The 25778-nt window shown below is 45.4% G+C and overlaps 1 protein-coding gene across 11 annotated transcripts in view; it reads left to right on the plus strand.

Annotated features, from left to right (window-relative positions):
* Positions 1-25468, plus strand: part of PKNOX1 (PBX/knotted 1 homeobox 1) — a 61506-nt gene extending 36038 nt beyond the window's left edge. For 6 of the 11 annotated variants that reach the window (XM_059686548.1, XM_059686557.1, XM_059686551.1 and 3 more), the window contains 7 exons: positions 2753-2852; positions 3763-3860; positions 13275-13403; positions 17908-17984; positions 20330-20502; positions 22401-22608; positions 22729-25468. In XM_059686548.1, coding sequence (XP_059542531.1) covers positions 2753-2852; positions 3763-3860; positions 13275-13403; positions 17908-17984; positions 20330-20502; positions 22401-22608; positions 22729-22759 — 816 coding nt within the window. In that variant the 3' untranslated portion in view covers positions 22760-25468. Of the gene's footprint in view, positions 1-2752; positions 2853-3762; positions 3861-13274; positions 13404-17907; positions 17985-20329; positions 20503-22400 lie in introns of all 11 variants that reach the window. The other 5 variants (XM_059686552.1, XM_059686555.1, XM_059686553.1 and 2 more) reach the window with 5 other exon arrangements.
* Positions 25469-25778: the final 310 nt, after the last annotated feature.

The raw sequence follows: 25778 nt of genomic DNA on the forward strand, positions 1-25778 counted from the left end.
GGGACAGTTTTGTTTCTTCCTTTGTGATCTGTATACTTTTTATTTCCTTTTCTTGCCTTATTGCATTGGCTAGAACATCTAGTACTATCTTGAATAGGATTGGTGAGAGCAGGAATCCTTTGCTTGTTCCCAATCTTATGGGCAAAGTGTTCAGCCTTTCACTATTAATTTTTATCTTAATGGTAGTTTTCCCCCTAGATGCTCTTTATCAAATTGAGGAAGTTCCCCTCCTATTTTTCTGAGAGTTATTATATTGAATTTTTTCAAATGCACGGATTGATATGATTATGAGATTTTTATTTTTTAGCCTGTTAATATGGTAGGTTACATTGAGTTTTTTAATATTGAGCAAGTCTTGAATTCCTGGAATAAACTGCACTTCGTCATGGCATGTAATTCTTTTTATATGGATTCCTGAATTTTCTTCTAATTGCTAATATTTTGTTAAGCATTTTTGTGTCTATATTGAGGGATATTGGCCTGTAATCTTTTTTGGTGCAGTCTTCATCTGTCTTTGGTATTAGGATAATACAAGCTTCAGAAAATGAATTGGAGAGTATATCCTGTTCTTCTGTTTTTTAGGGAGGTGTTAGAATTGGTATTAATTTTTCTCTAAATTTTGATAGAATTCTTCAGTGATATTACCTGGACCTGGAGATTTCTTTTTTTGGAGGTTTTTGCCGGGAGCCGGTCCATCCTTGCTGTTTCAAGGGACCTGGCATATATGGCATACGGTTCTTAATATGTTTGCTCACCTTCTTGGCGCTGTGTTTTAACCAAAGTCACCTCTCCGAGAAAGGTTGAATCCCCAGGTAGGGATTTTCCCCTGAAGTTAGGGAGGGAATAAAACCCCTCAACTAAGTGCCAGGCGGGTAATTAATCCCTTTAACTACGAACAATCATGCTTAAACTACATAATCTTTTCTCCCTGGAATGGAGATAAGCAACGCCCTAACCTTTGTAATAGAGATTGATAGGATTGAATCAACTGGTATAAATACAGTTGTAACAAGACAGAAAGACTCAGAACTCAGGAGACAGAATTCAGAAGACAGAACCTACACGGAGCCTAGAGACAGAAGAACTTCACTGGCGAGAGCATGCCAGAGGATCCTGGACCGGGACTGGCCTCGGAGCCTAGAGACAGAGCCTAGCGGGAGAACATGGCAAGGGATCCTGGACTGAACCTGACTACAGAGATTGGCAGGAGAACCTGACTGGAACCTGGACACTGAACCTGACTGGAGAGCCTGGACAGAACCTGGCTGGAGAACCTAGCGAGGGAACATGGCTACAGAACCTCGCTGGAAATCCAAAGCAGAACCTCTCTGGAGATCCTGGCTGGAGATCCTGGCTAGGCTGCTGATCAACTGAACACTGTCTCCGTGTCTTTACCTCTTCGCCGACTCCGTCCACACCTTTGGGGACCCCTGGACCCGCTGGGGTTGGACCCCGGCAGGTTTTTAAATTACAACTTTAGTTTCCTTAATAGTTATAGGGCTATTCAAATTATCTACTTCATTATTGGATTTTGTCTCCTATGTCAAGTTTATATGTTGAGTTCATGGTATTCCTTTTTCTCCTTTCGATGTCTATAAGGTCTTCAGTGATCTCCCCTGTTTCATTTCTGATATTGGTAGTTTGTCTTTTTCTGTTCGGCTTACTAGAGGTTTGTCAATGTATTGATCTTTTCAAAGAACTTGTTCCTTTTTCTCTGTTGTTTTTCTGTCTTCAATTTCATTGTTATCTGCTTTGATCTTTATTATTTCCTTCCTTTTGCTTGGTTTGATTTTATTTTGTTCCTCTTTTTCTAGTTTATTGATATATGAGGTTGGATTATTGATTTGATAGCTTTATTCTGACCAAGTTAATGTAGCCTACTTTGTGTGTACCTGCCAAAGATTACACATTCACATTGTGCAGTGGCCCACAGAGCAATCGCCTCTGGATGATATTCATTTATGCTACTTAACTGCACAAATATCTGGGTGCCTGCATGTAACAGACCTCATGTGAGATGCCAGGTATAGGGATCCTTTCCCTTGTGAACCACAAACCCAGCCATCAGTCCGTGGGTAAATTTGCCCATTGGGATCTAATGTCAGATCATTGGAATCTCTGATGAGGTATTTACAAATGTTTGCATGGAGCGTGCTGTGGGCCAGCCTAGGCCCAGTACTCCACACACAATGGACACACAGGGAGGTGGGGCTCAGGTGTGCACTGTGCTGAGGTCGGGTGATAGGAGGCTATGTGGGCCCAGGGGTAACTCCCATCACCACTTAGAGCCTCCCAGGCCTGTGGGATAACCTTCTGAAAGCACTCATACATTCAAGGAGGCATTGGTTCTTAGAAAATCAAGAGTCTGGGCCAAATTGAATGGGAAAGTTGTGTGATAAGATTAGGTAATTTTGGTCTTCCCACTCCTACCTCCAAGATTGTAAGGTGTGGTTACTATGCAATGAGATGAAAGATAATCTTTGGAAGCCAAATTTAAACTAATATCTTAATCGATTAGTTTAATAAATTAAACTTAATATCTGTACCGATCATCACATTTAATATTCAGTCAGACTTCCCTCTCCTGGTTTCAGATACGTAGAGCCTGCTTCATGGAAGGTGTATCATCTGATTGTGCTCTTTGCCTCAAGCATCTCCTTTATTTATAATGCCATTATACCACTTGTTGGAAGTTTTAAATATGGGTGTTCTGTTTTCTAATAATCCCTTCCTGTGTATTTCTGACTTACAGCAGATTCAAAGTGCCATCACAGGCACTCTCAGCCCCCAAGGAATTGTGGTGCCTGCATCCGCGCTGCAACAGGGTAATGTAACTATGGCAACAGTGGCAGGTATGGCGATGAAAAAAGGACACCTTTTCCTTGAGCTTTTGCAGAAGAAGTCCTTCATAGTAGGATGGAGACTTGCATAAACATGATTTTTAATTAATGCCAGTTCCCTAATAGGAGTCCCAAAATCTAGGCTTCTTTGAATGCTTGTTTCTTGTTAATTCTCAATGACAAATACTTTATGCAAATTGTTTCCCTACCAAAAAATGTTGGGAAGAAAGGTTTTGTATAACAGTTGAAACTATATAGCAAAAACTAATTGTAATTTTCAAATAACTGTTTTTAAATGTGCTCTTAGCAGCACCTGAAAAATCTTAAGTTGTGTCATTAATTGATGACAAGCAAATAAAAATGCAGTCTTAGTCTTGATCTAACTTATATGATAAAACCATCACAGGAGGGGGACAGATTTTCAAGTTCCCTGTTGCACCTAGAACATTGCAAATACAAAACCATCATGAAAATATAAGGAGGGGAAGCAATTTACACTAAAAACCCCTTGTAATACCACAAAGGGAAACCTCCACAGCAAAATAAAGCACATTTGACCAAAAAGAGAAGCTTAATAAAAATATTTGTCATCTGGTCCTTTGATATGTTCTAATTGTGAGGGAAGTAGAAAACGGGGGCAAGCAAAAGGCAAGGAAGTGCAGACCCTCTGACCCGGCCGTGCCCTGTGCACTGTTGTGAGGACAGTAGGGATGCCGTCAGCATAGTGTCACCTGGGCACTGCTTGTGCAGTGAGTTCGCTTTGATAATTTACAGTGACAAGTCAGCAAGCAAAGTATCAATCATTTGAAGTGATGTAAAAAGCTCATCAAACTAGAGATTTTATTTCTTTCATAGTATAGTGAGAAGATTGGTCTTAAATTATTGAGACATACATTTAATTTTTTTTTTCTTCCTTTTTGAGGTGGCACAGTTTATCAGCCTGTTACAGTCGTCACTCCTCAAGGCCAAGTAGTGACACAGGCGTTGTCACCTGGGACAATCAGGATCCAGAACTCCCAGGTGTGTGAGCCATTTGGCAGGATTGGGGGGCGGGGGGAAGTGTTGCACAGGTGTGTAAGTGCAGGTGGCGGCAGGCTGGAGCCATTCTCTCTGGGTGAAGATAACTGATCTCATACTCACTCTCCTGCAGTGACCTCCAGTTAATCTGAATGTCAGTATTTTGTTTCTTTTTTACTCTTCACATCTGTCATTGTAAAGTTGCAAAGTTCAGAAAAGTCTAAGGAAGCAGAAAAAAAAGTCATCTGTTATTCCTTCCCTTAAGCAACCACTGTTCTCCAATTTAACACTGCTTGTGTAGTTGTCTCTGCACCAGGAGATTTGAAGCCATGTGGACATGCCCTCGCCACCCTCCTACCCGCCCCCCCCCCCCTCCCCTCCAGGCCCCAGCAGAACCGCAGGCAGGTTTTTGAGACCATGCCTAGCTGCCCCACACCTCCAGCATGAGAGTGTTGGCCGGGTTTTGGGCCTGTGTACTCTGGAAAACTGTTCTTGGTCTTTCTGCTGAACCAGAGCAGGGCTTCAGGGTGTCCAGGGCACTTGCTTAATGCCCCCCCACACCCTGGTGAGAAGTCTGAAAGAGGTCCCCCTTTCTCCTCTGTATGCTGCCCACTGGGGGCGCTGCTTCAAGAAGGCTGGTCTGCTGCTCCTCCCTGTGGCCCACTAGCTCCCAGAGCACAGAGGCACTTCCAGGGCAGAAGTGATAGCTGGAAATGCAGTGACATGCCAATACCTTGGGATGGTCCTACCCTCTCTGTGTCTTTGGTAAGATGAGATTGAACTTGGTGGTCCTCCAGACCCCTCTAAGTTCTGGACACACACACACACACACACACACACACACATACTCACACATACGCACTCATACACGCACACACTTTTACATTTAGCTGGGTTTAAATAAGAAAGTGTTTCTGTTACCCATTCTTATTTAAGAACGTTGATTCCCTCTGTATGTTAGTTGCTTGTCTTTGGCCTATGCAGATATTTTCTATATTCTTAACCACTTTGAGGCCCCGCCTTGGGGATGTGGGTGTTTTTGAAGGGGGCCTGGGGTGTGCGTGAGCCGGCACAGCCAGTCCGGGGTTCCTGTCTTTGAATTCATGGAAGGTTTTGTTGGACAGTCACGCTGGGGCTGTTCAGGGCTGAGTGGTTGTGAGGCCTCAGAGTTTAGGTGACTTCCCAGTAAGCAGAGGGGTGGAGGTGAGAGAGGAGCTAGGCCCACCCATGCTGGCCCTGGGTCCTCGACCACCCTGCTTTCCCTGTAGCTGAAAGGGCGAGACCTCAACCTAGAGGCCCTGGTGCCCAGCGCTCCCCGCAGTCGGTCCCGGCGTTCCCTGTGGCAGGCTCCCGCCGGCCCGTCCCCACCCGTCTCCCGGCACCGGTGCTGGGTTGGCCGCCCCCGGTCTGGTTTCTTGCCTGGGAAGGCCAAGGGCCGCAGAGAGGGGGTGGGCCCGAGCCCCCTCCAGCAGGGGAACGGCGCCCCGGGCTCCTGGGTGCTGGGGAGCGGCCTGCGGCCTTCGGGGAAGGACGCCTATCGAGGGGCGAGGACTGCGCCCTCCAGCTTGCCCTGGGTCCTCCATTTTGGGGCAGAGCCATGTGCTCAGTGAGGCCCAGGCCTCTGCTGGCCACGCCCAGGATTTCTCTGGACTAACCAATGATAATCAAGGGAAGTGCACGCCATCACTATGACCACATCCTGTGTAATGAGACACCAACTCGCGCCTGGCCAATCAGCAGGGCCCACAGTCCCCTCTCCTGCCCTCACTCCACCCCACTATAAAACCCACAGTCCCATCAGGCTTCTCTCTCGGCCACTGGGCTTGCCGCTGTGTCGGTGAGTGTGGTGAACGGGGAGCACAAGCTAGCTTGAATTAAAGGACTCTTTGCTTTTGCACCGGACTGGCTGGCTCCCTGGTGGCCTCTTGGGAACCTTGAAATCTGGGCATAACATAGCTTCCCATTTACAATAGCGGTAAGCATAGAGCAGGGCCTGGTTTGCAGTGTTGCCTAGTATTAAAGTGAACTGTTCTTGCTCTGGCCGGTGTGGCTCTGTTGGTTGGGCATTATCCCTTGCACTGAAAGATTGCCAATTCGATTCCGGGTGGGGACACATGGCCAGGTTGTAGACTTGATCCCCGGTATGGGGTGTCTACAGGAGGCAGCCTATCAATGTTTTGTTCTAGCATCCATGTTTCTCTCCCTTCCTCTCTCTCTAAAAATCAGTAAAAATATTTTTTAAATGTTTTTCTTTAATATATTTTATTGATTTTTTTACAGAGAGGAAGGGAGAGGGATAGAGAGTTAGAAACATCGATGAGAGAGAAACCTCAATCAGCTGCCTCCTGCACACCCACAACCAAGGTACATGCCCTGACTGGAATCGAACTCAGGAGCCCACAGTCCGCAGGCCGACGCTCTCTGCACTGAGCCAAACCGGTTAGGGAAGTAAAAATATTTTTGAAAAATAAAGTGAGCTATTCTTAGAGGAAAACTTTTAAAAATCAAATGCCTCACTTATATACTAGAGGTTCATTTGTCCTGCTGTTTGAAAAGGAAGTTTCCTAATTAACTGAATTTCCTTAGACAAAAATTACTAGTTTAAATAGCAAACATACAAAGTTTGGATTATTTCAGTAGAACACCTTGTCATGTTTAATGTGACATCACTCCCCAGGTCCCTTTGGCAGATCTCCAGTGAGGGTACCTCCCTGCTTCTGCCTGGGTGCTGCCCCTGCTCTGGTCCACAGTGGCCACGGTGCCCCACTCTGCCCTTGTGCTTACCTGTCCTGTCCTCCCTGTTGTTATTGCTTCCCATGTGGCTGGCTGGAAAGCCAGAGAAAAGAGCTGCTCAGGCTTCTAACAGAAGAATAGACCTGATAGAGGCCTTGGTGGGGTGTTCTTTGAATAAAACCAGGATGTTGTATGTATGATTCTGTCACAGCTGTTTAGGCTGCTCTGGGCTATTTTTTTCTTCTTTTTTGGGGCAAAGTTTGGGTTCTTATGCTTCAGATAATTAGAGTGAGTAATTTACTAGCAGGCGCTTCTGTTGTTGTGTCAGAAACTCTCAGGGTTGGTTTTGTCCAGAGAATTGGTATTATCACGACTCTTGTTACTCTGGTGGTGGCATTACACGGGTGGACCTCGGCGGCACAGCAGTGTGGTGGCAGTCCTGGATGTGTCGGTGCCATCCCATCCCTCCCCCCCAGGATGGGTCCCTGCCCACTGTGGGGCAGGGGGGTGCACATGGCGGGGGAGGGGAGGCGGAATGGGAATTTAGCCCAGCATCGCCCAGCTCCCTGGAAAGAATCTGCACGGTGGGGAAGTGGGCGGGGTTCAGATTCTCACTTCCTACTGCGTTTCTAGGGAAAAGTGTTTTATTATACTTCTAATACAAACCCATTTAAAAACATTTTTGAGAAAAGAGAAGCAACCAAGAAGTGAGAAGTTGATGTCTCTCTCTCCCCTTCTCCCCTCCACTTTGCCTGGCAGTCTTCTACTATCTTAGTCAAGTTGCCATGTCATAGGTCGGTGTCCAATGTGCTGAAAGGCTCAGGTCAGATGGCAGGGGTTCCTGTGCTGCCCTCTGTGCCTCCCTCCCGCCCCCCAGTGGCCTTAGACAACCACTGTCAGGTCTTCTGGCCATTTCTCCTATTTCTTCCCTCCATGTTTATAAATAATGACCTTTTCTTTTAACTCACCTCTTAAAACATCTAGTTTTTGCTTCATAGTGGTCAGGGAGCCAGGACATGTGAAAAGACAGGTCCTCCCCATTCATTTCGAGTGGACTATAGTCAAGTTTGTTTTTAGTGTTAACATCATGTAAATACTGGGTTCTACTGAACTGAGTGTCTAACCATGGTGGCAGCACTTTTCCAGTTCAGATGCATGCTTCTCCCCGAGCTAATCACTATTTTATTTTCCCCCCTTTGCTCAGTGTCCCTGGTATCGATGGCCAAATCCTCCAGCATTCTCTGTGATTCCCCGTCCACCCAGCCTGGGTAACACATCAGGGCCAGTACTGCCCCGGAGCTCTCGGCCCTCCTGGTGTCCGGTCTCCAGGCTGCCCTGTCCAGGGCCAGCATAGCACACATCCTCCGCCTTTCCTTTGACACCACCTTGAGGATCCCCTTCTCTCAGAGCCCACATCTTCTACTTTCTGGCTTTACTGCCCCCTTTGATAACTTCCGGAGAAAATGTGCATACGAAGTACATTTTGCTGAGACTTTGCAAATCTAAAAGTCACTTGATTTTGGTCCCGTACTTGATAGGCAGTCTGTGTACATGTGCAGGTCCAGATGAGAGTCACTTCCCCGGAGATGGGGAGGCATTTCCTTATGTGTTCCAGTGACAGGGCTGCCTCTGAGAAGCTTGGTGGTAGCTCTGTTTTCCAATCTTGCGTTTTCCCCTCTTTTAGACGCTTCTCTTTTCTCAAAGTTTTTGGTGCTGAGCACTGCAGAAGGACTTCATATTTTTTGTTCTGGGACATTTCCTTGAACTCTCTCACACAGCCGTTCTCCCCACATTCTTTTTCTAGGGCCCTTAAACTGACCATTAGCCCTTCTGAACCATCTCTTGTTTTTTCCTTTCTTTTAAAAAAATATATTTTATTGATTTTTTACAGAGTGGAAGGGAAAGGGATAGAGAGTTAGAAACATCGATGAGAGAGAATCATCGATCAGCTGCCTCCTGCACACCCCGCACTGGGGATGTGCCCGCAACCAAGGTACATGCCCTTGACCAAAATCAAACCTGGGACCCTTCAGTCCGCAGGCCGACGCTCTGTCCACTGAGCCAAACCGCTTAGGGCTGTTTTTTTCTTTCTTTATTGATTAAGGTATTACATATGTGTTCTTATCCCCCTATTGCCCCCCCCACCCCCCATCCCCGCTCATGCCTTCACTCCCCTGGTGTCTATGCCCATTGGTTATGCATATACGCATGCATACAAGTCCTTTGGTGAACCATCTCTTGATGTCTGCTTTTTTTTTTTAAATTTTTATTGTTCAGATTATTACATATGTTCCTCTTTTTCCCCCCCATAACTCCCCTCCTCCCAGTTCCCTCCCCACCCTCCGCCCTCACTCCCCACCCACTGTCCTCATCCATAGGTGCACGATTTTTGTCCAGTCTCTTCCCGAATCTCCCACACCCCTTTCCCCCTCAAGAATAGTCAGTCCATTCCCTTTCTATGTCCCTGATTCTATTATAATCAACAGTTCATTCTGTTCATCAGATTATTTATTCACTTGATTCCTAGATTCACTTGTTGATAGATGCATATTTGTTGTTCATAATTTGTATCTTTACCTTTTTCTTCCTTTTCCTCTTCTTAAAGGATACCTTTCAGCATTTCATATAATCCTGGTTTGGTGGTGATCAACTCCTTTAGCTTTTCCTTATCTGTGAAGCTCTTTATCTGACCTTCAATTCTGAATGATAGCTTTGCTGGATAAAGTAATCTTGGTTGTAGGTTCTTGGTATTCATCACTTTGAATATTTCTTGCCACTCCCTTCTGGCCTGCAAAGTTTCTGTTGAGAAATCAGCTGACAGTCGTATGGGTATTCCCTTGTAGGTAACTGAGTTACTTTCTCTTGCTGTTTTTAAAATTCTCTCTTTATCTTTTGCTCTTGGCATTTTAATTATGATGTGTCTTGGTGTGGTCCTCTTTGGATTCCTTTTGTTTGGGGTTCTCCGCGCTTCTTGGACCTGTAAGTCCATTTCTTTCACCAGGTGGGGGAAGTTTTCTGTCATTATTTCTTCAAATAGGTTTTCAATATCTTGCTCTCTCTCATCTTCTGGCACCCCTATAATTCTGATGTTGGTACGCTTGAAGCTGTCCCAGAGGCTCCTTACACTATCCTCGCATTTTTGGATTCTTTTTTCATTTTGCTTTTCCGGTTGGGTGTTTTTTGCTTCCTCGCATTTCAAATCATTGACTTGATTCTTGCGCTCCTCTGGTCTGCTGTCGGGAGTCTGTATAATATTCGTTATTTCAGTCCGTGTATGCTTAATTTCTAGTTGGTTCCCCAATATAACATCGAGGGTCTCATTAGTTTTCTTGTAGATCTCATTAAGTTTATCGGCGGCTTCTAAACAGTTCTTGAGAGACCTTAAAAGTGTGGTTCTGAACTCTATATCTTCCATTGACAATTTTGTCCTGTTTCTTTGTCTCCGCATTTTGTTATGCTTCCTTGGTGCACCCCCTAGTGGTCTTTGTTCGCAGTCTTATAGTTAAACCTTGATTGTTGTAGCTAATACCAGGGAGGGTTTGACCTCCAGGCCAAGTGGCTATGAGAATCAGCTGTGTCAGCAGTGAGAGAACTTCTGTCCTCTAGGGAGGTGCTAATCTAGCCTTTGCCTGAGGCTATCCGGCAAAAGCCTCTGTGCAGGGCTTGGGCAGGGCGGGTCGAACAGGATCAACAGGGTGGGCCGGAGAGAGCAGTTATGGCGGCTCTCAGTCCTGTCCCCAGGGGCTCTGCCTCTCTGAGTCCCAGCACCCGCTGCAAAGCTCAGAGAGAAAGCTGCACTCGCTCTGACCGAAGCCAGACAGTCCCGCTTCTCCCTTTCGAGTCTGGGTCCCTAGAGACTCGCCTGTATCTGGAGCTCAAAGTCTGTGACTCCCTCCCAATTGAAAACGCCAACCGCGCCCTCCGCCTCCAGCCCGCTCCTCGCACTCCGCACCTCAGAATTTGACTTCAGCACTGCGCCTCCTCTGAGTGTCTGTATGCATTTCTCTTTCCTCCTAGTTGTAGGACTTCCACTCAGCCAGCGTTCCTGTGGTTCTGGGTGATGCCCTTTCCGTCTTTTAGTTTCACTTTTGAAGTAGTTGTTCAAAGCAGCAAACTCCGGCGTTAACCTATGCCGCCATCTTGGTTCTCCTGCATTTTTATATTTGTATTCCCATTGCCAACTTTTTGCCAACTTCTGAGAGATTTTCTTTTATCTTCAAACCCCTCTATAAAGTTTAAAATCTTCAGCATTGTTTTAATTTCTAATATTCTTCTTTACCTCCTTTACCCTGCATCCTATTTTTGGTTCATGGTGGTTGAAGTTTTCTTTGATTTCGGCATATTTTTTGTTTTCTCTGCATCTCAGTTTATTCACTTTGGTGTCTGCTTTTTGTGATGGAGGCTTTCTTTCAAGTGTTTGGGGACACTTGGCTGCCCTTTTCAATGTAAACATGAAAGCTGTTTGGTGCTTGTCAAGTGCTGGGCTGTGGCAGGCACTCTGCCAGCCCTCAGTCATTTCTTCCTTAGTTTCTTTGGAGAAGGGCTCTCTGATCACTGCATAGGTCAGGGGCAAGAGAGACTGGGGTCTCCCATTTTGTGTGCAGACTTTCCTCACCCCCTTTTCTAGCCCTGTCCCTCACTCCCACCCTCCAGCCATGCTCATGTGCCAAATCTGCAGCATCTGGTCTGTTTCTTTGGGAAAGGAACCTTGAGCCCCCTGCAGGGGATGGGGACAGAGTAGTTATCTGCCAAGGATGATGGGGTGAAGTTGAGGGCCTTACTGCTTCTTAAACAGACTTTCAGCCAGTTTCCTAGGCTTTAAAAATCCCATGTTTGGTCCAGTCCCAGGCTTTGCTGGAGCTCAGTAGGGTGAATGGGCCTTTACATGCTCTTCTCTCTGGGCTTGGTTGGCGTCCCCAGCGCCTCCGAAGGCATCCTCAAAGTGGAGTCACGGGCCGTCCCTTGTCATGTAGCCTATTTATGAGCCTGCCTTTGCTTTAACCGGCACAGAAAAGCAACCCTGAAGCACATGTCAGGTTTCATGAAGAACATCACATATTAAATGGGGACAGATAGCCGGAGCCGGTTTGGCTCAGTGGATAGAGCGTCGGCCTGGGACTGGGGGGTCCCAGGTTCGATTCCGGTCGGGGGCATGTACCTTGGTTGCGGGCACATCCCTAGTGGATGTGCGGGAGGCGGCTGATCGATGTTTCTCTCTCATCGATGTTTCTGACTCTCTATCTCTCTCCCTTCCTCTCTGTAAAAAATCAATAAAATATATTTAAAAAAATAAATAAATAAATAAATAAATGGGGACAGATAGGGCAAACAAGCTAAATTTTGGCCCTGGTACTTTGGAATTAGTTTTAAAAGTTCATTTTTCATTCTTTTTCTTGTACATGAACATTAGCATCCAGGTGGTGCTTAATACCATTTGCTTTCACTCCTTTAACGAACAAATACATTCCAAAAAACAATTCTGCCCTCAGTTACATCTTGAATTTTAAGAACTTTTAGATACAATTAGTGGTCTTCATATCTCCTTCAAGTCATAAATTCCATGTCTTTTTAGATGTTGGTGTTCTGGCTTTTTAAGAATATATCCCAAATGATGTAAATCCAGAGGAAATACAAATATAATGGTGAAAAAGTGAATTTCCAAATCCTTTAAACTATGTTTATGAGTACATTCTACTGGGACGGACCTGTAGAAGCTGATGCTCGTTTGTCTGTAGAGTGAGATTCACATGTAAGTTCTGAATTAAAGCACGAGAAGCAGCAGAGATGCCCCTGGTGTGTCCATGCTGAGGCCCTAGCGAGCCGTGCAGTGGACTCTGGAACAGCCCGTGTTTGCACTTATGCGCAGGCGTATAGGAGGACCCGTACAGTTCAAACCCGCGTTGTTCAAGGGTCCCAGGCATCTGTTTTCTTCCCTGGTCCCTGCAGTGACCACTGTGACACCCTCTCTGCAGGCAGGCTGGGAGAGAGGCTGAGCCTGGGAAACATGCCTGGCCTGGGCAGGGCCGGTGACATCAAGTCTTTTCTCAGGTTTGCAGGAGACATTCATCTAAGAACTGTTGTGTGCACACTTTCCTATTGAAATGGAATGACAGAAAGTGCTGTATACTTCCCTCAGGGTTGGGGGAGTTCTGCTCCCAGTGGCTGTGGAGGCCCCTGCAGAGGCCGTCACCACAGCCGTCGCTTTGTGATCTCTCTGTTGCACTTTGTGTGTTGCTGTTTGCTTCCCCTCTGTTCAGCTGGCATGGCCTCCTTTAGTTAGGGGTCCTTTCAGCTCCCCTGTCCATTCTCAGTGGTTGCTTTAAATCTTGGGTGTTATCACATCCATTCCTGGAAGAAGCAAGATGAGAACAGGTGTTGCATGAGAGACGCGGGGCTCACATGTCTGCAGGTGAACAGCTCAGGGGCCTTCTCAGCATCCATCCCATCTGCCTCACCAGACAAGGGGCCTCTGCATAGCTGAGGCACTAGTGTAAATAGTTGTCAGACAGAGGGAACCAAAGCCTAAAATCAGCCCGAACAGGGTTCCAGCGAATGTGCCTCTACTGGAAGTTAAGTCCCTTATCTCTAAGATCCTTGGGTATTTTCTCCATCAGAAGTCGTGAGATACTTGGAGGTGTCATAATTGTCTGTGCTCTCTAACGTTATCTTTCAATTGTTTAAAAGCTTCAGTTACAGTTAAACCAAGATTTGAGTATCTTGCATCAAGACGATGGCTCATCCAAGAACAAGAGGGGCGTTCTGCCAAAGCACGCCACCAGTGTGATGCGGTCCTGGCTCTTTCAGCACATAGGGGTAAGACCACACGACCTCGCGGAGAGCGACACCCTCCGCCAGGCTTCTTTCTGGCTTGTTTTCTAGAAAAAAGTTGCCTGTACATGCTAGTAGGCCTGGTTTTTAATATCTGTATTTTGTTAACTGTCCATGTGGGTTGAGTGTGGGACAGAAGAGAGGGTTACCAAAAAATGGAGGACATCACTTAAACTTAAAATAAATGAGGGGACCACTGGTGAAGAGAATCAATTCAGCTCATACTAGTCTTCTGAATGTTAGAGAAGCTACTCGCAAAGGGTGACTGGGGTGAGTGAGGTTAATTAGAGAAGTGGGCAGAGAAAAGATGCATTTGGGCAAAACCTTAGTATAGAGCAATGATTTCTATGTTGGATTTTTAAGGAAGAGGCACTAAGAAACCCCAAGGTAGAGCTGGAAAGTTGGGCATATGGACACAGCAGTCGGCAGATGGCTTGCTGAACTTGAGATATAGTTGGGCCAGCAGGCAGCACCCACCCGTCCCATTCTGTCTGAGCCCCTGGTTTCCTCACGGGGTGGTGGCCATGTCTTCTCTGTGAAGATGCCTTGTCTTAGGAAGCACACACTTGCCGGTGGGTTTAATGCGACAGGCTCACTCTACCAGACTGAGCCCTCAGTCCTCACCCCACTGACCTCAGGGAAGGCCTGTGACCCAGAGCAGCTCTCAGCAGTGACTCCCAGTGCAGTGGCCACTGTCAGGACTGATCGGGACAGCTGTCAGGAGCAGGTGGGGACAGAGGAAGTAGATGCTCCCTGCTGAGCCATAGCCATGTTCGGGCAGCGGAAGAGCCAGCAAGGGTGCTGGAGGGACAGAAGGAAAGGAGACCTGCCCGGCAGCCTCATGAATAAGCTTTCCGGCCAGGTACTTCCATCCACGGTCAGCTCTTTCTGAGTGCAGTGGCCGCCTGCTCCTTGAGCAGCCCTGGTCCCGGGCTGTCCCTAAGAGCTGGGCTAGCCCCTGGATCTGCCCCTCCACTTCACTGCCGTCATTGTCACCTGCAAATGTCTTCAGCTGATGGCCACTTCCTCACTTTCCCATCATCTTTGTCACTGTCCTGGTGCTATTGCCGTCAGTGGAGGTGTCTTTCAGGCCCGCGTCTCCTCAGGCCTTTCCTCTTCCTTCACCCTGTCCCAGGCCTGAGGCTTACATTGGTCTCTTGGCACCTGTCTCCATCCTCACCCCGATTGTGAGCCCCAAGACCAACACCCAGGTCTCAGTCGTCTCATCTCCCCCTGGGTTAGGCCCTTGTCACTGTTCTGTGCCCCCTTTTTCTCTAACTGGCACTGGGCTCCATCCCTGAGGGCCAGGGGCCTGATAGCTGTGATGTCATTGAACAGTCCTGGGAGGAGAGGGAGAGCCCTCCCTTTCCTGAGGGGAAACCTTGAAGGATCTGAGGCTGCCCCTCCCTGCGCACTAGGCCCCCAGCTTCCTCCCTTCTCTGGTGGCTGTTCTCTGATAGGCTATTGCACCAGCAGGACATGGCAACAGGTGTCAGGGGAAGGAACAGTGTGACCGTGTCTAGAAATACGTCCTAAAAAAATTCACAAGAAAATTAAATATTTTTACAGATAAAATGGTATAATGAGCCCTAACCAGTTTGGCTCAATGGATAGAGCGTCGGTCTGTGGACTAAAGGATCCCAGGTTCGATTCCGGTCAAGGGCATGTACCTTGGTTGCGGGCACATCCCCAGCGTGGGGTGTGCAGGAGGCGGCTGAATCGATGTTTCTCTCTCATCGATGTTTCTAACTCTCTATCCCTCTTCCTTCCTCTCTGTAAAAAATCAATAAAATATATATATTTTTAAATGGTATAATGATATTCATTATCCTAAAGGGAAATGAGTTAGTATGTAAATTAGAACCTACCAATTTCAATTTGATGGAGAATTATGCAGCAAGTAAGCATGATAAACGAGGGTGTGTACACTAGGAAGCTTCAGGTAGATGGTAGTAAGTGAAAAAGAATAGACATTCTAACACATTGTATGTGGGAAACGTGTTTACACGTTTTACGTATTTATACGTCCTACCAGTGTAGTAGAGCACGGGACACGTATTAATACGTTTTTTACAGACTAGCGGTAGAATGCAGGTAACGTATAAATACGTAAACTAAAGTTATCGTAATTTTACTGAACGTTGCCATTTGCGCAAAAAATTAGCAAAAATGGCCCGAACCACCTGTTAGCGTGCAATAAAAACTACCCGCAAACAATGTGTTAAAATATACTGTGTTTGCCCTAACCGGTTTGGCTCAATGGATAGAGTGTCGGCCTGCGGACTCAAGGATCCCAGTCAGGGGCATGTACCTTGGTTGCGGGCACATACCCAGTGGGAAGTGTGCAGGAGGCAGCTGATCGATGTTTCTAACTCTCTATTCCTCTCCCTTCCTCTCTGCAAAAAATCAATAAAATATATTTTAAAATATATATATATATATACTGTGATTATTATAACCAATAAATATAACTGTGATTGGTTTTCCTGTTAAGCTTCCTTTAAAAATTTCTAAAATAATAACCCTGCTCATATATTCAATTAAAATGCCACATTTTTCCTCCTATGAAGTATTTTCTATCTCTGCTTGCCCTTGTTTTTTTGAAATATTGTCCTATCCTTATAGTTTTCCTAACACTCCAGGACAGCATTTACTACTGGTGTTTCCTGGCTTGTACACTTTTTTAAAATATTTTTTTAAATTCATTTCAGAGAGGAAGGGAGAGGGAGAGAGAGAAACATCAATGATGAGAGAGAATCATTGATCTGCTGCCTCCTGCACTCCCCACTGGGGAGTGAGCCCATAACCCAAGCATGTGCCCTGACCGGGAATCAAACTATGACCTCCTGGTTCATAGGTCAATGCTCAGCCACTGAGCCACACCAGCTGGGCTGGTTTATGCACTTTTGTTTCCTGTCCCCTCTTCATTTTATGAGCTTTTTAAAGGGCAAGAGCAATATTTATGTTTTCATAACATCTAACTCGGGGCCATATGCTCATAGAATCAAATGGAGTTGCTGCCGCCGCATGGAGGGAACAGGTAGGCTGCTGCTGAGATCACCCTGATGCTGCTCTATTGTCACTGACAAGCACAGCGACTTTTCCAACAGACTGAGTGTTCACTTAAAATAAAAACGGGGAAAAAACCACCCAATATTATGCAGCTAGTTAGCATGATAAACAAGGGTGTGTACTCTAGTTATACTAACTGGATAACCCACCTCCTGACTGTTGGTGCCATTCACTCTCTGGGGTCCCACTTGGTCTGAAATAAGAGACTTCAGTGCATGTAGGTTTTAGAGTAAATATCTTATTGGTTTCTACTTGTGGACAGTAATCAGTCCTGGATAAATGGTTTATCACCATAGACAGAAATTGTTTTCCTTTGGTACTTCTCTGAATTTTTTTTTTTAATATATTTTTTATTGATTTTTTACAGAGAGGAAGGGAGAGAGATAGAGAGTTAGAAACATCGATGAGAGAGAAACATCGATCAGCTGCCTCCTGCACATCTCCCACTGGGGATATGCCCGCAACCCAGGTACATGCCCTTGACCGGAATCGAACCTGGGACCCTTCAGTCCGCAGGCTGACGCTCTATCCACTGAGCCAAACCGGTTTCGGCACTTCTCTGAATTTTGAAATTCACTTCTGTTTTGATTCTGTTTTTTTAAAGTGAAATGTTTTAACCATATATAATAGAAAGAGAAATATAACAAATGCCCCCACTCCGTTTGGTTTCTTTATCAACAGCACATGTGAACCTCTCAGAGATCATTCTTGAAAAGCCTTAGAAGATGTCAGTGCATCCATTGTTGGTTTCTCCTCAAGGTCCCCATGTAGAGACCTGCCACCTGAAGTGACGGCAGAGAGCAGCCTACCTGGCTCCTTGTCTGCCACCTCACATAGCCAGCCGGGGGCGGGGTGGGGGGGGGTTGTAAATTCTCCATGCTTCAGCTTCCTCATCTGTCAAGTAAAGGTGACAACAGTGTCTCAGAGGTGATGGTGAGGCCCCAGTGAGTTACTGTAGAATGTGTGGAGGTGAGAGAAACCTGCTGTGCCTGCTGTGTCAGAGGTTTGTGGGTCCAGACCCCACCATTTATCCACTGTAAATGGGTGCAGTTTATGGCCCATAAATTATACCTCAGTCAAGTTGACACAAAAGCTATAGGTATGTCAGGTGCTTAGAACAGCGCCCAAGGTGGTAGCGCTGGGCAGTGTTACTGTTGTCATCTCTGAGCCTCAGGCTGACAGGTCCAACCAGCCTGGGCTTCAACCAGCTGCCATTCCTGGGCAGCCAGGAGAAACACTTCATTCTGCTTGGGCGTTTCTAAAAAACCTATGAGACTCAAATTTTTAACTGAAAAGTAGTATTGATTGGTACTTGTCAGTTGTTTATAAGTGATTATTTGTATGCCTGGATTTTACCTAGAAAATCCTGAGTTCCTTTTAAAAATTGAAGTTCATAGCAACCCCTTTTTATTTTTAGCATCCCTACCCCACAGAAGATGAGAAAAAACAGATTGCTGCTCAGACAAATTTGACACTACTCCAAGTTAACAACTGGTAAGACACACCCACTTTCCAAAATTGTGCCTGTAAACATCATAGAACACTTGGAAACACTGACACTAATATCTAGTAAAATTTGGTTGAAAATATGAGTTCTTTTAACTAGCAATACCCTGTTTTCAGAGTGCTGGAATTAGTGGTAGATACTTAAGAATAAATCAGCACACACTTTTTTTTTTAAATTTATTGATTTGAGAGAGAGATGGACATCGATTTGTTGTTCCACTTACTTATGCATTCATTGGTTGCTTCTGGTACGAGCCCTGATGGGGGGATTAAACCCTCAACCTTGGTGTATTGGGATGATGCTCTAACCAACTGACCCACCTGACCAGGGCTCAGCACACACTTCCAACTTACGTTTTTCATGCTCAACATCTCATTGTGGGCTTTTTGCTTATATCCTGCTTGCCCGATTAGCAATGTGTTCCTCTGTTGCATTACTACTCCCAAGCTCCCGAATTCATTCAGAAATGTGATGTTTTCGTGGCTAAGCTTCCAGGTGGTGGACAGCCGAGATGAGGTATCCTGACCTCTGATGGCCCCTCTGCAGCTCTCCCACCTTTTGAAACGTTGTGTTGTGTCCCTTTGGGGGAGGCAGTCCTCTGCCGTCTGTGTGGTGATCCTGCCCCACAGCAGCGCCTGGGGTGGGGGAGATGCCCAGGATGATGATTATTAATGAGACATTCTGCTCTGGTTTTTGTGTCACATGTGACTGGGGACACCTGGACCATGACTACGTGTGTTCCCTTCGGTCAGAGCTGTTCACATTACTAAGTGGCACTAAGGTCTAGGATGCACTTAGATTTTGTCAGTCACTCATCTCATGTTTGTTTACTTATTATTCAGACATAAGAAGTGATTTCAACTTAATAAAATTGACATGCATAAAAGAAATGGCGCCCTAGCTAGTATGGCTCAGTGGGTAGAGCGATGGCCTGAGGACTGAAGGGTCCCAGATCGATTCTGGTCAAGGGCAATTGCCTAGATTGCAAACTCGATCCCCAGTAGTGGGCGTGCAGGAGACAGCCAATTAGTGATTCTCTCTCATCTTTGATGTTTCTATCTCTCTTCCCCTCTCCCTTCCTCTTAGAAATCAATAAAAATATTTTTTTAAAAAAAATTTAAAAATGGCATAAATTCTACCACTTGTAAACATGATTATATTCTTATTTTAACTGTTAAAACAAACTTGAAGTTCCAATGTAAATGATAAAATCTCCCAGTTTATGTAATTAAATATTCAGGAGGCATGCTTTAGCATTGCATTAAATATTTATATTATCCTACACTTGAGCCAGTATTTGTTATCTAGGTAGCAACAGTAGACCATACTATTTTTTGTTCTTGTTAATTCTTTTCAGTATAGAGTGCTAACAAAAATCTGAAGGTTTCAAATATATTGTTACTGTGGTATTTGTAATGTCTTGTATGTATCCTGTTGTTTTTGTGCAGCCTGGTGTTGAAACTTCCTATTGTGATGTAGTCATGATAGTGATTGATTGATTGAGGTGAATGTTAGACACAGAGTAACAGTTTAATAACATGACTTTTGTAAAGTCTAAATTTTCTAAAGCCTTTTAATATTTATAGCTACTTTTTCTCCTGGTGACTTCTTTTCTTTTTTCACATTCACAAAAATTAAATTTATGCCTCGTAGCAACTTTGAATAAGAATAAGGAAGCAGATACTGGAAAGGAACAGTGGGGTTCCATCCAAGGTGCTGCTGGCATCGGGGGACTGTAGGGCTGTCGGGCGGTCTCCTAGTCCAGTGCTGCTTGTGCTACAGGGACTGAAGACTGACACTCTGCGGAGTCCGTCTCTTTGTTATTAGAATGTGTTCAAAGGCAAATTTACATGTTCTTGAATCTTAGGGTTTTAAAGTTAAGTAACCTTTGCCCAGCCAGTATGGCTCAGTAATTGAGCGTCGACCTATGAACCAGGAGGCCACAGTTTGATTCCCTGTCAGGGCACATGCCTAGGTGCGGGCTCGATCCCCAGTAGGGAGGCGTGCAGGAGGCAGCCGAATCTCTCTCTCTCCCTCTTCCTTCCTCTCTCTGAAGTCAATAAAAGCATTTTTTTAAAGGGGCTACCATGGAGGTGTTGGTCTTTATTTAAATGAATTATCTTAAAAACAGCATGCCCTGTTTTTCTGGACACTTAGAGAATATGTGTGCCATATTCTAAATACCTGTTGTCATTGGGAATATGAGTTACTCTGATCGTCTTTGTGTGATTTATGAAGCAGCTTATTTACTGGAAGGACTTTGTTGCTCCTGCAAGGTCTTTAAAAAGGGTGTTTTGATGACAGTCCTTCCTTTGTCGACCTCAATGCTCAGGTTCATCAATGCTAGAAGACGAATTCTTCAGCCGATGTTGGATTCTAGTTGTTCAGAAACTCCAAAAACAAAGAAGAAAACTGCTCAGAACAGACCAGTTCAGAGGTTTTGGCCCGACTCCATTGCATCCGGAGCCACACAGCCACCACCCAATGAGCTCGCCATGTCAGAAGGTACGGGGATACCTGCAGGGCGGGTGGTGAATCGTAAGCACTGTCGCTTCCTGTGAGTTTAGGGAACAGGAGCCAAGGTGTGTTCAGTTGTCTGTTTCTGCATCTGAAACTCAGGAAGCATTACCCTGAGGCCTGTGTGTTAAGACACTCACAGCACATATGAAACATGACCCACACCAAGACCAGCGTCCACAGTGCATTGTGTCCTGTGTCCTTTCGTCTTTCTTTTCCCTCCCACTCACTTCCCACCACCTGGCACTTCGCCCTCTTTATTTACCCTTTTAGTCCCCTCAGTTCTTTGACCCGTCACAACCTCTCTGACGTGCTTAATGCACATCTTTCTGTCTAGTATGCGTATATTTTTAAATGTATATTGATGGTGTTATCTTTTCATTCTCTGTCTTACTTTTTTTCACTCAGCAGCATAACTGTTATTAAGGTAGGAAAGTTTGGGCCATTATTTCTTCAAGTATATTTTTATCTCCGCACCCCTGTTAGGTGGCTAAAGGTCACACAGTTGCGGATGGTCTTTCAAGTTTTGGATTCTTTTCTCTGTCTCGTGTGGATTGTTCTGCTCCTACCCCTCAGCTGTACCAGTCTCTTTCTTCTGCGTGTTTAATTCCTCTGATCCCATCCAGTGTGCTTTTTGTGTTAGACCTTGTAGCCTTCGTCTCTAGAAGTGCCGTGTGAGTCGTTCTGTCCCTCCTGGGTCTGCCTACATTTTGAATCATAGAGTACAGTTACAGTCACTGCTTGATTCCATCCTCTGTTAGTTTTGGGTCTTGCTTTCGGTATTGGTTCTTATTCCCAGCAGTGCTCAGCGTCAGGCTGATCACCCCCTACAATCATGCAAGACCTAGGAGTGCTCCACCCAGTCTCCCGTGCATCGGGCGTGTCCACTCTGGCTAGAGAGTGCTGGACACCGCTCTATAATCTCAGATGGTCCTTTCCCCAGCCCAGGTCATTTCCTCACGTGCACATGCCGGTCCGTCCTCTGCCCCGTGCTCAAGGCATACATTCCCAGCCGTGCTGGCCCAGGCTGGGACGGCCCTCACAGTGGGCTGTAAGTCAGGCTTATTTGGTTTCCATTGAACTCCTCTTGAGTTGCAGTGTATGCTCTTAAACCTTTGGCTTCCTCATGTGTGTTTTAGTATGTAGTGATCCTACATCCATATTCAAATAATTGCTATTTTCAGTTCTTATTTTCTCTTTTAATCCAATAATTAGAAAGGTATTTTTTCCCTCTCTCCCTCTCCTCCTCCAAAAGAAAAGGCAGTACCTGTCTGTTGGGGGGAAAAACAAGAATATCCTGTGGAAATAAATCTCCCCTCCATCCTGGCATCTAGTCCTCTCAGGAGACAGCCTTGTTTCCAGTTTCCTGTACGTGCTCCCATTGCGCTTGTGCGGAGGTATTCTGTGCACAGACACGAGTGAGCGAGCCTCTTTCCCCAGATGTAACATATCCAGTGGTGTCTCCTCTTGCTTTCACCACTTCATACACTGGGTATTAATACACTGGAGACTTTCACAGGTGAGCACGTGAGATCACTGTCGTTTCCAAGAAAGGCAGGGATTAGCGCGTCCCTTCCAAACTGGTCTCCTCACTCTGACCTTATGCCCCTTTTCTTTGTCTCCCCATTTATGCCTGTGTGGGCCTTTCTCCTGCCTTCACTGGTCTCTCTTGTTTTCCTTGAGGCACTATTTCCATCCCGACCCCTGAGACCTTCCGCAAGGCCTGAGGCCAATTCTAGAATTTCTTAAACCCCTGTTGAGCATCCCAGAAACACACGGTCTTAATGAGAGGTCACATGAGCAAATAGCACCCAGTTGGCTAACTGTTTTCCTCCACTGAGCACTAATTTGAATAGTGACCACTGCGTTCTGCCGATTTGCCACAGGAGCTGTTGTGACGATCACCACGCCTGTGAGCATGAATGTGGACAGCCTCCAGTCTCTGTCCTCAGACGGGGCCACCCTGGCTGTGCAGCAGGTCATGATGGCGGAGCAGAGTGAGGACGAGTCCGTGGACAGCCCGGGGGCTGGCGGGGCCGCACTCACCCCCACCCACATCAGTGGGCTGGTTCTGGAGAACAGCGACTCCCTGCAGTAGGCCAGGGCGCCTAGGACCCAGGGTGGCGCCAGGACCCAGGGCGGCGGGCCTGGCTTTTTATGGTTTGCACAGCAAACATTTTACACAGTTTTATTTCTGATCTGTTTTATATGTAGATATAGAAGAGTGCACTTTTGTATTTCATAGCAAGCTCAAGGGCGTCTGTACCGGTGCAGCAACTTCTTTCAAGTGAGTGCGCGTGCGTGTGGGTCTTCAAGGAAATTCTTTAAAGGTTTAACGCTAAGTATGTGACAAATGACAAACCCCCATGATCCCCTAAGTAGATTAAGGAACTTTTATAAAAAAAAATTATGCAGTTTTAATGCGTTCTGTGGTTAAAGCAGGTCCCCGAGGGCTGACTTCTTTGTGTAGCCCACAGGTTTGAAAGAAGCTTCTGCACCTTAAAACCGCCAGTGCGAGGTGGACAAGACACGGCCATAGACTGGTGTGACTCTGTGGTGAATGTACAACAACTTCAGCACCTTTACGTTCTCTCATAGTCAGTGAGCCTGTTTCATTTGCTATATATAAAAAGAAACTCCTATTTTTACCTTGCTGGAATTACTGGATAAAAAGCTATTTTTATAAATTCGTTATGAATTGGATTATGACTATATTGAGGATAAAATTTCTAGAGAAGAAATCATACATGCTTACTATTTCAATTTGGAGTGTTATGAATTGACCAAATTTAATGAACCTGCCCCAAGATAGCTAGGGTAGTAATTTACATTTACTACTACAAAAGAAACAATTATTTAATGAAATTTTGATATGTAGTCAAATTTTAGTTTATATGTAAATGCTCAGATTTCATTTTCCACTTAATCTAAACATATATCTAAAGGTATTTGCTAAGTAGGACTTAGTTAAATGAAATGGTAGCCAGTAATTAGTTTTTACCATACATATTTCAGTCTAATTTAAATTTGACTACAGTTAAATGGTGACTATACCATGTTAGCTGTGTGTTTTAGAATTTTTTAGTCAGCCATATGTTATACATAGAATGTTTATTATAAACAAATATAAAATGCCCTGTCCCTCTGGCTCAGAGCTAGGGTAAATCACAAACATTCGGCTTCGTGTCATAGTTATAGCAGATACCCATGAAGTGACCGGGACTGTGCTGACAAGCGGTGCACGCTCCTGCTATTGGCCACACAGTTACCCTTGGTCCTGGGCCGAGGTTTTCTCCTTGTATGTGTTCCTCTGGAATTTCCAGAGATTTGGAATAATGTTAGGACTTCCATTTCCTGGTGCCAAGACGCATCAAAATTGTAGACTAGGTTTTTTGTTTACTTTGGTTGTTTTCATTTGGTCTCTTGCCATTGGGGTTTTTTCTCAGAGAGAAAACAGGGCGCCTTGTTTGAGAGAGGAAGTCTGTATGGAATCTTACCTGTGACACCCAGAGTTCAGCGTGTTTCCAAAGGAGGGTCTCATGTTGGGAAGGTCGTTAGTTCTTGAGATTCAGCAGCAGGAACTGGTTATGGGCCAGGTTTACGTTGAACGGCATGCTGAGCTAGTGCAGATTTTTTTCTGGGACTGACTTTTCCTTAAAAATTTATTAATTAAAGTTAATCATAGGAAAGTACTTCCTAGATAACCTAGAAGGCAGAAAGAAATAATAAAATTCTTTTAGAGTATTTCAGCAGCTTGGAAAAGCTTGACTGGCAGCTCTTTGGGGAGAGCATACCATTTTAAAGTAACTTGCATTTCTTATTTATAAACAGTTTTTAATATTTTAAGTCTACATAACTTTCAAAGATCATTTTAGCTTTACTTACATTCTTACTTTGCTGGATTTCACAAAATGAGGATCTGTGGAAGCCAGCCCTGCCCGCCTCCCCCCGCCTGCCCTTTGTCCCTCTGGGCCACCCTGCTCGTTGGTTTAGGAAAAACAGTCAGGGAATGTAGGCTCCTTACAGGTCATTGTTTCTCTCCCCACCAGAAACCATGGCACTGAGGCAGCAGATGTTAGCCGAGGCTGCACACACCGCGTCAGTTTGGATGCGGCATGTCAGGGTTCGCATTGGCCTGGATTCAGCTTATGTGCCCAGTGACAAGGCGTGCGCCTCTGCAGCTGAAGTGGTGGTCTTAGCCCTAAGCTCTTGTCACTGCCTGCAGGGGGCTAGGGCAAAGGTAATTAGAGAGAGTGTTGGCATGGATAGGCACAGCCTGAGGTTTTTCTAACATCTTCCCTTATTAACACCTGACATGGCTGTTTGGGTCATAAAACCACTGCCCAGTATGCTTGTCATTTTCCACCTTATCAACACCCATTTTCCAGACATTGGAGAGAACCTGTGAAAGTACCTTTTCCATTGAATTTTTACTGTAACAAACAGATCCTTTGTTGTTCAATTCTTTCCTTGTGAAGGATGCTTTTGAATGTTTTGAGACCCCAGGTAAGCATGTTGTCCCTGCTGGTCAGCTGGAGCAGATAGCTGGACCGGCTTTGCTGCACCCAAACAACTCCAGCTGATGGACTAACCCAGCTTTCAACCTTTGGTTCCAGATGGCAAGATACGCTTCAGCATTTATTCCGTGTGCAAAGGAATCAGTTCTGTGTCACCTCTCGGGTGACTCTACTCTGACCTGCGTGAAGAGTGCTGAGGCACTTTTTTTTTCAAACTTAGACAAACCCAGAAGGTGTGACAGGCCCATTTTTGGCAGTTAGTGACAGAAATGACTCAGCAATCTTCCTTTGTTTTAATTATGTTTGGTCTATGAACTGACAATCTTTAAAACGTGAATACTGTAACAATATGTTTTCTTGGATTATTGTCTTTAAAGGGGATTTTTGTGAAGCAATTGATTTATCAAAGCAAAAAAATTAAAAATAGAAACACACTTCATGGATGTTTTCTTCTTTTTAAAAAAATATTTTTTGATTGACTTCAGAGAAGGGAGAGGGAGAGAGAGAATCATTGCCTGACTGCCTCCTGCAAGCCCCCTGCACGCCCCCCTCCTGGGGATTGAATCTGCAACCTGGGCCTGTGCCCTGACCAAAAACTGAACGCTGACCACCTGGTTCATAGGTCACCGCTCAACCATTGAGCCACAGTGGCCGGGCTGGATGTTTCATTTTCTAAAGCCCGTGTCCCTGCAAGCTCCTTTCACGTTTCAAATAATACATTCAAGTTGTTGACATGTTTTGCTGGTG

The sequence above is a fragment of the Myotis daubentonii genome, chromosome 3 (assembly GCF_963259705.1).
Source record: "Myotis daubentonii chromosome 3, mMyoDau2.1, whole genome shotgun sequence".
NCBI classification, from domain to species: Eukaryota; Metazoa; Chordata; class Mammalia; order Chiroptera; family Vespertilionidae; genus Myotis; species Myotis daubentonii.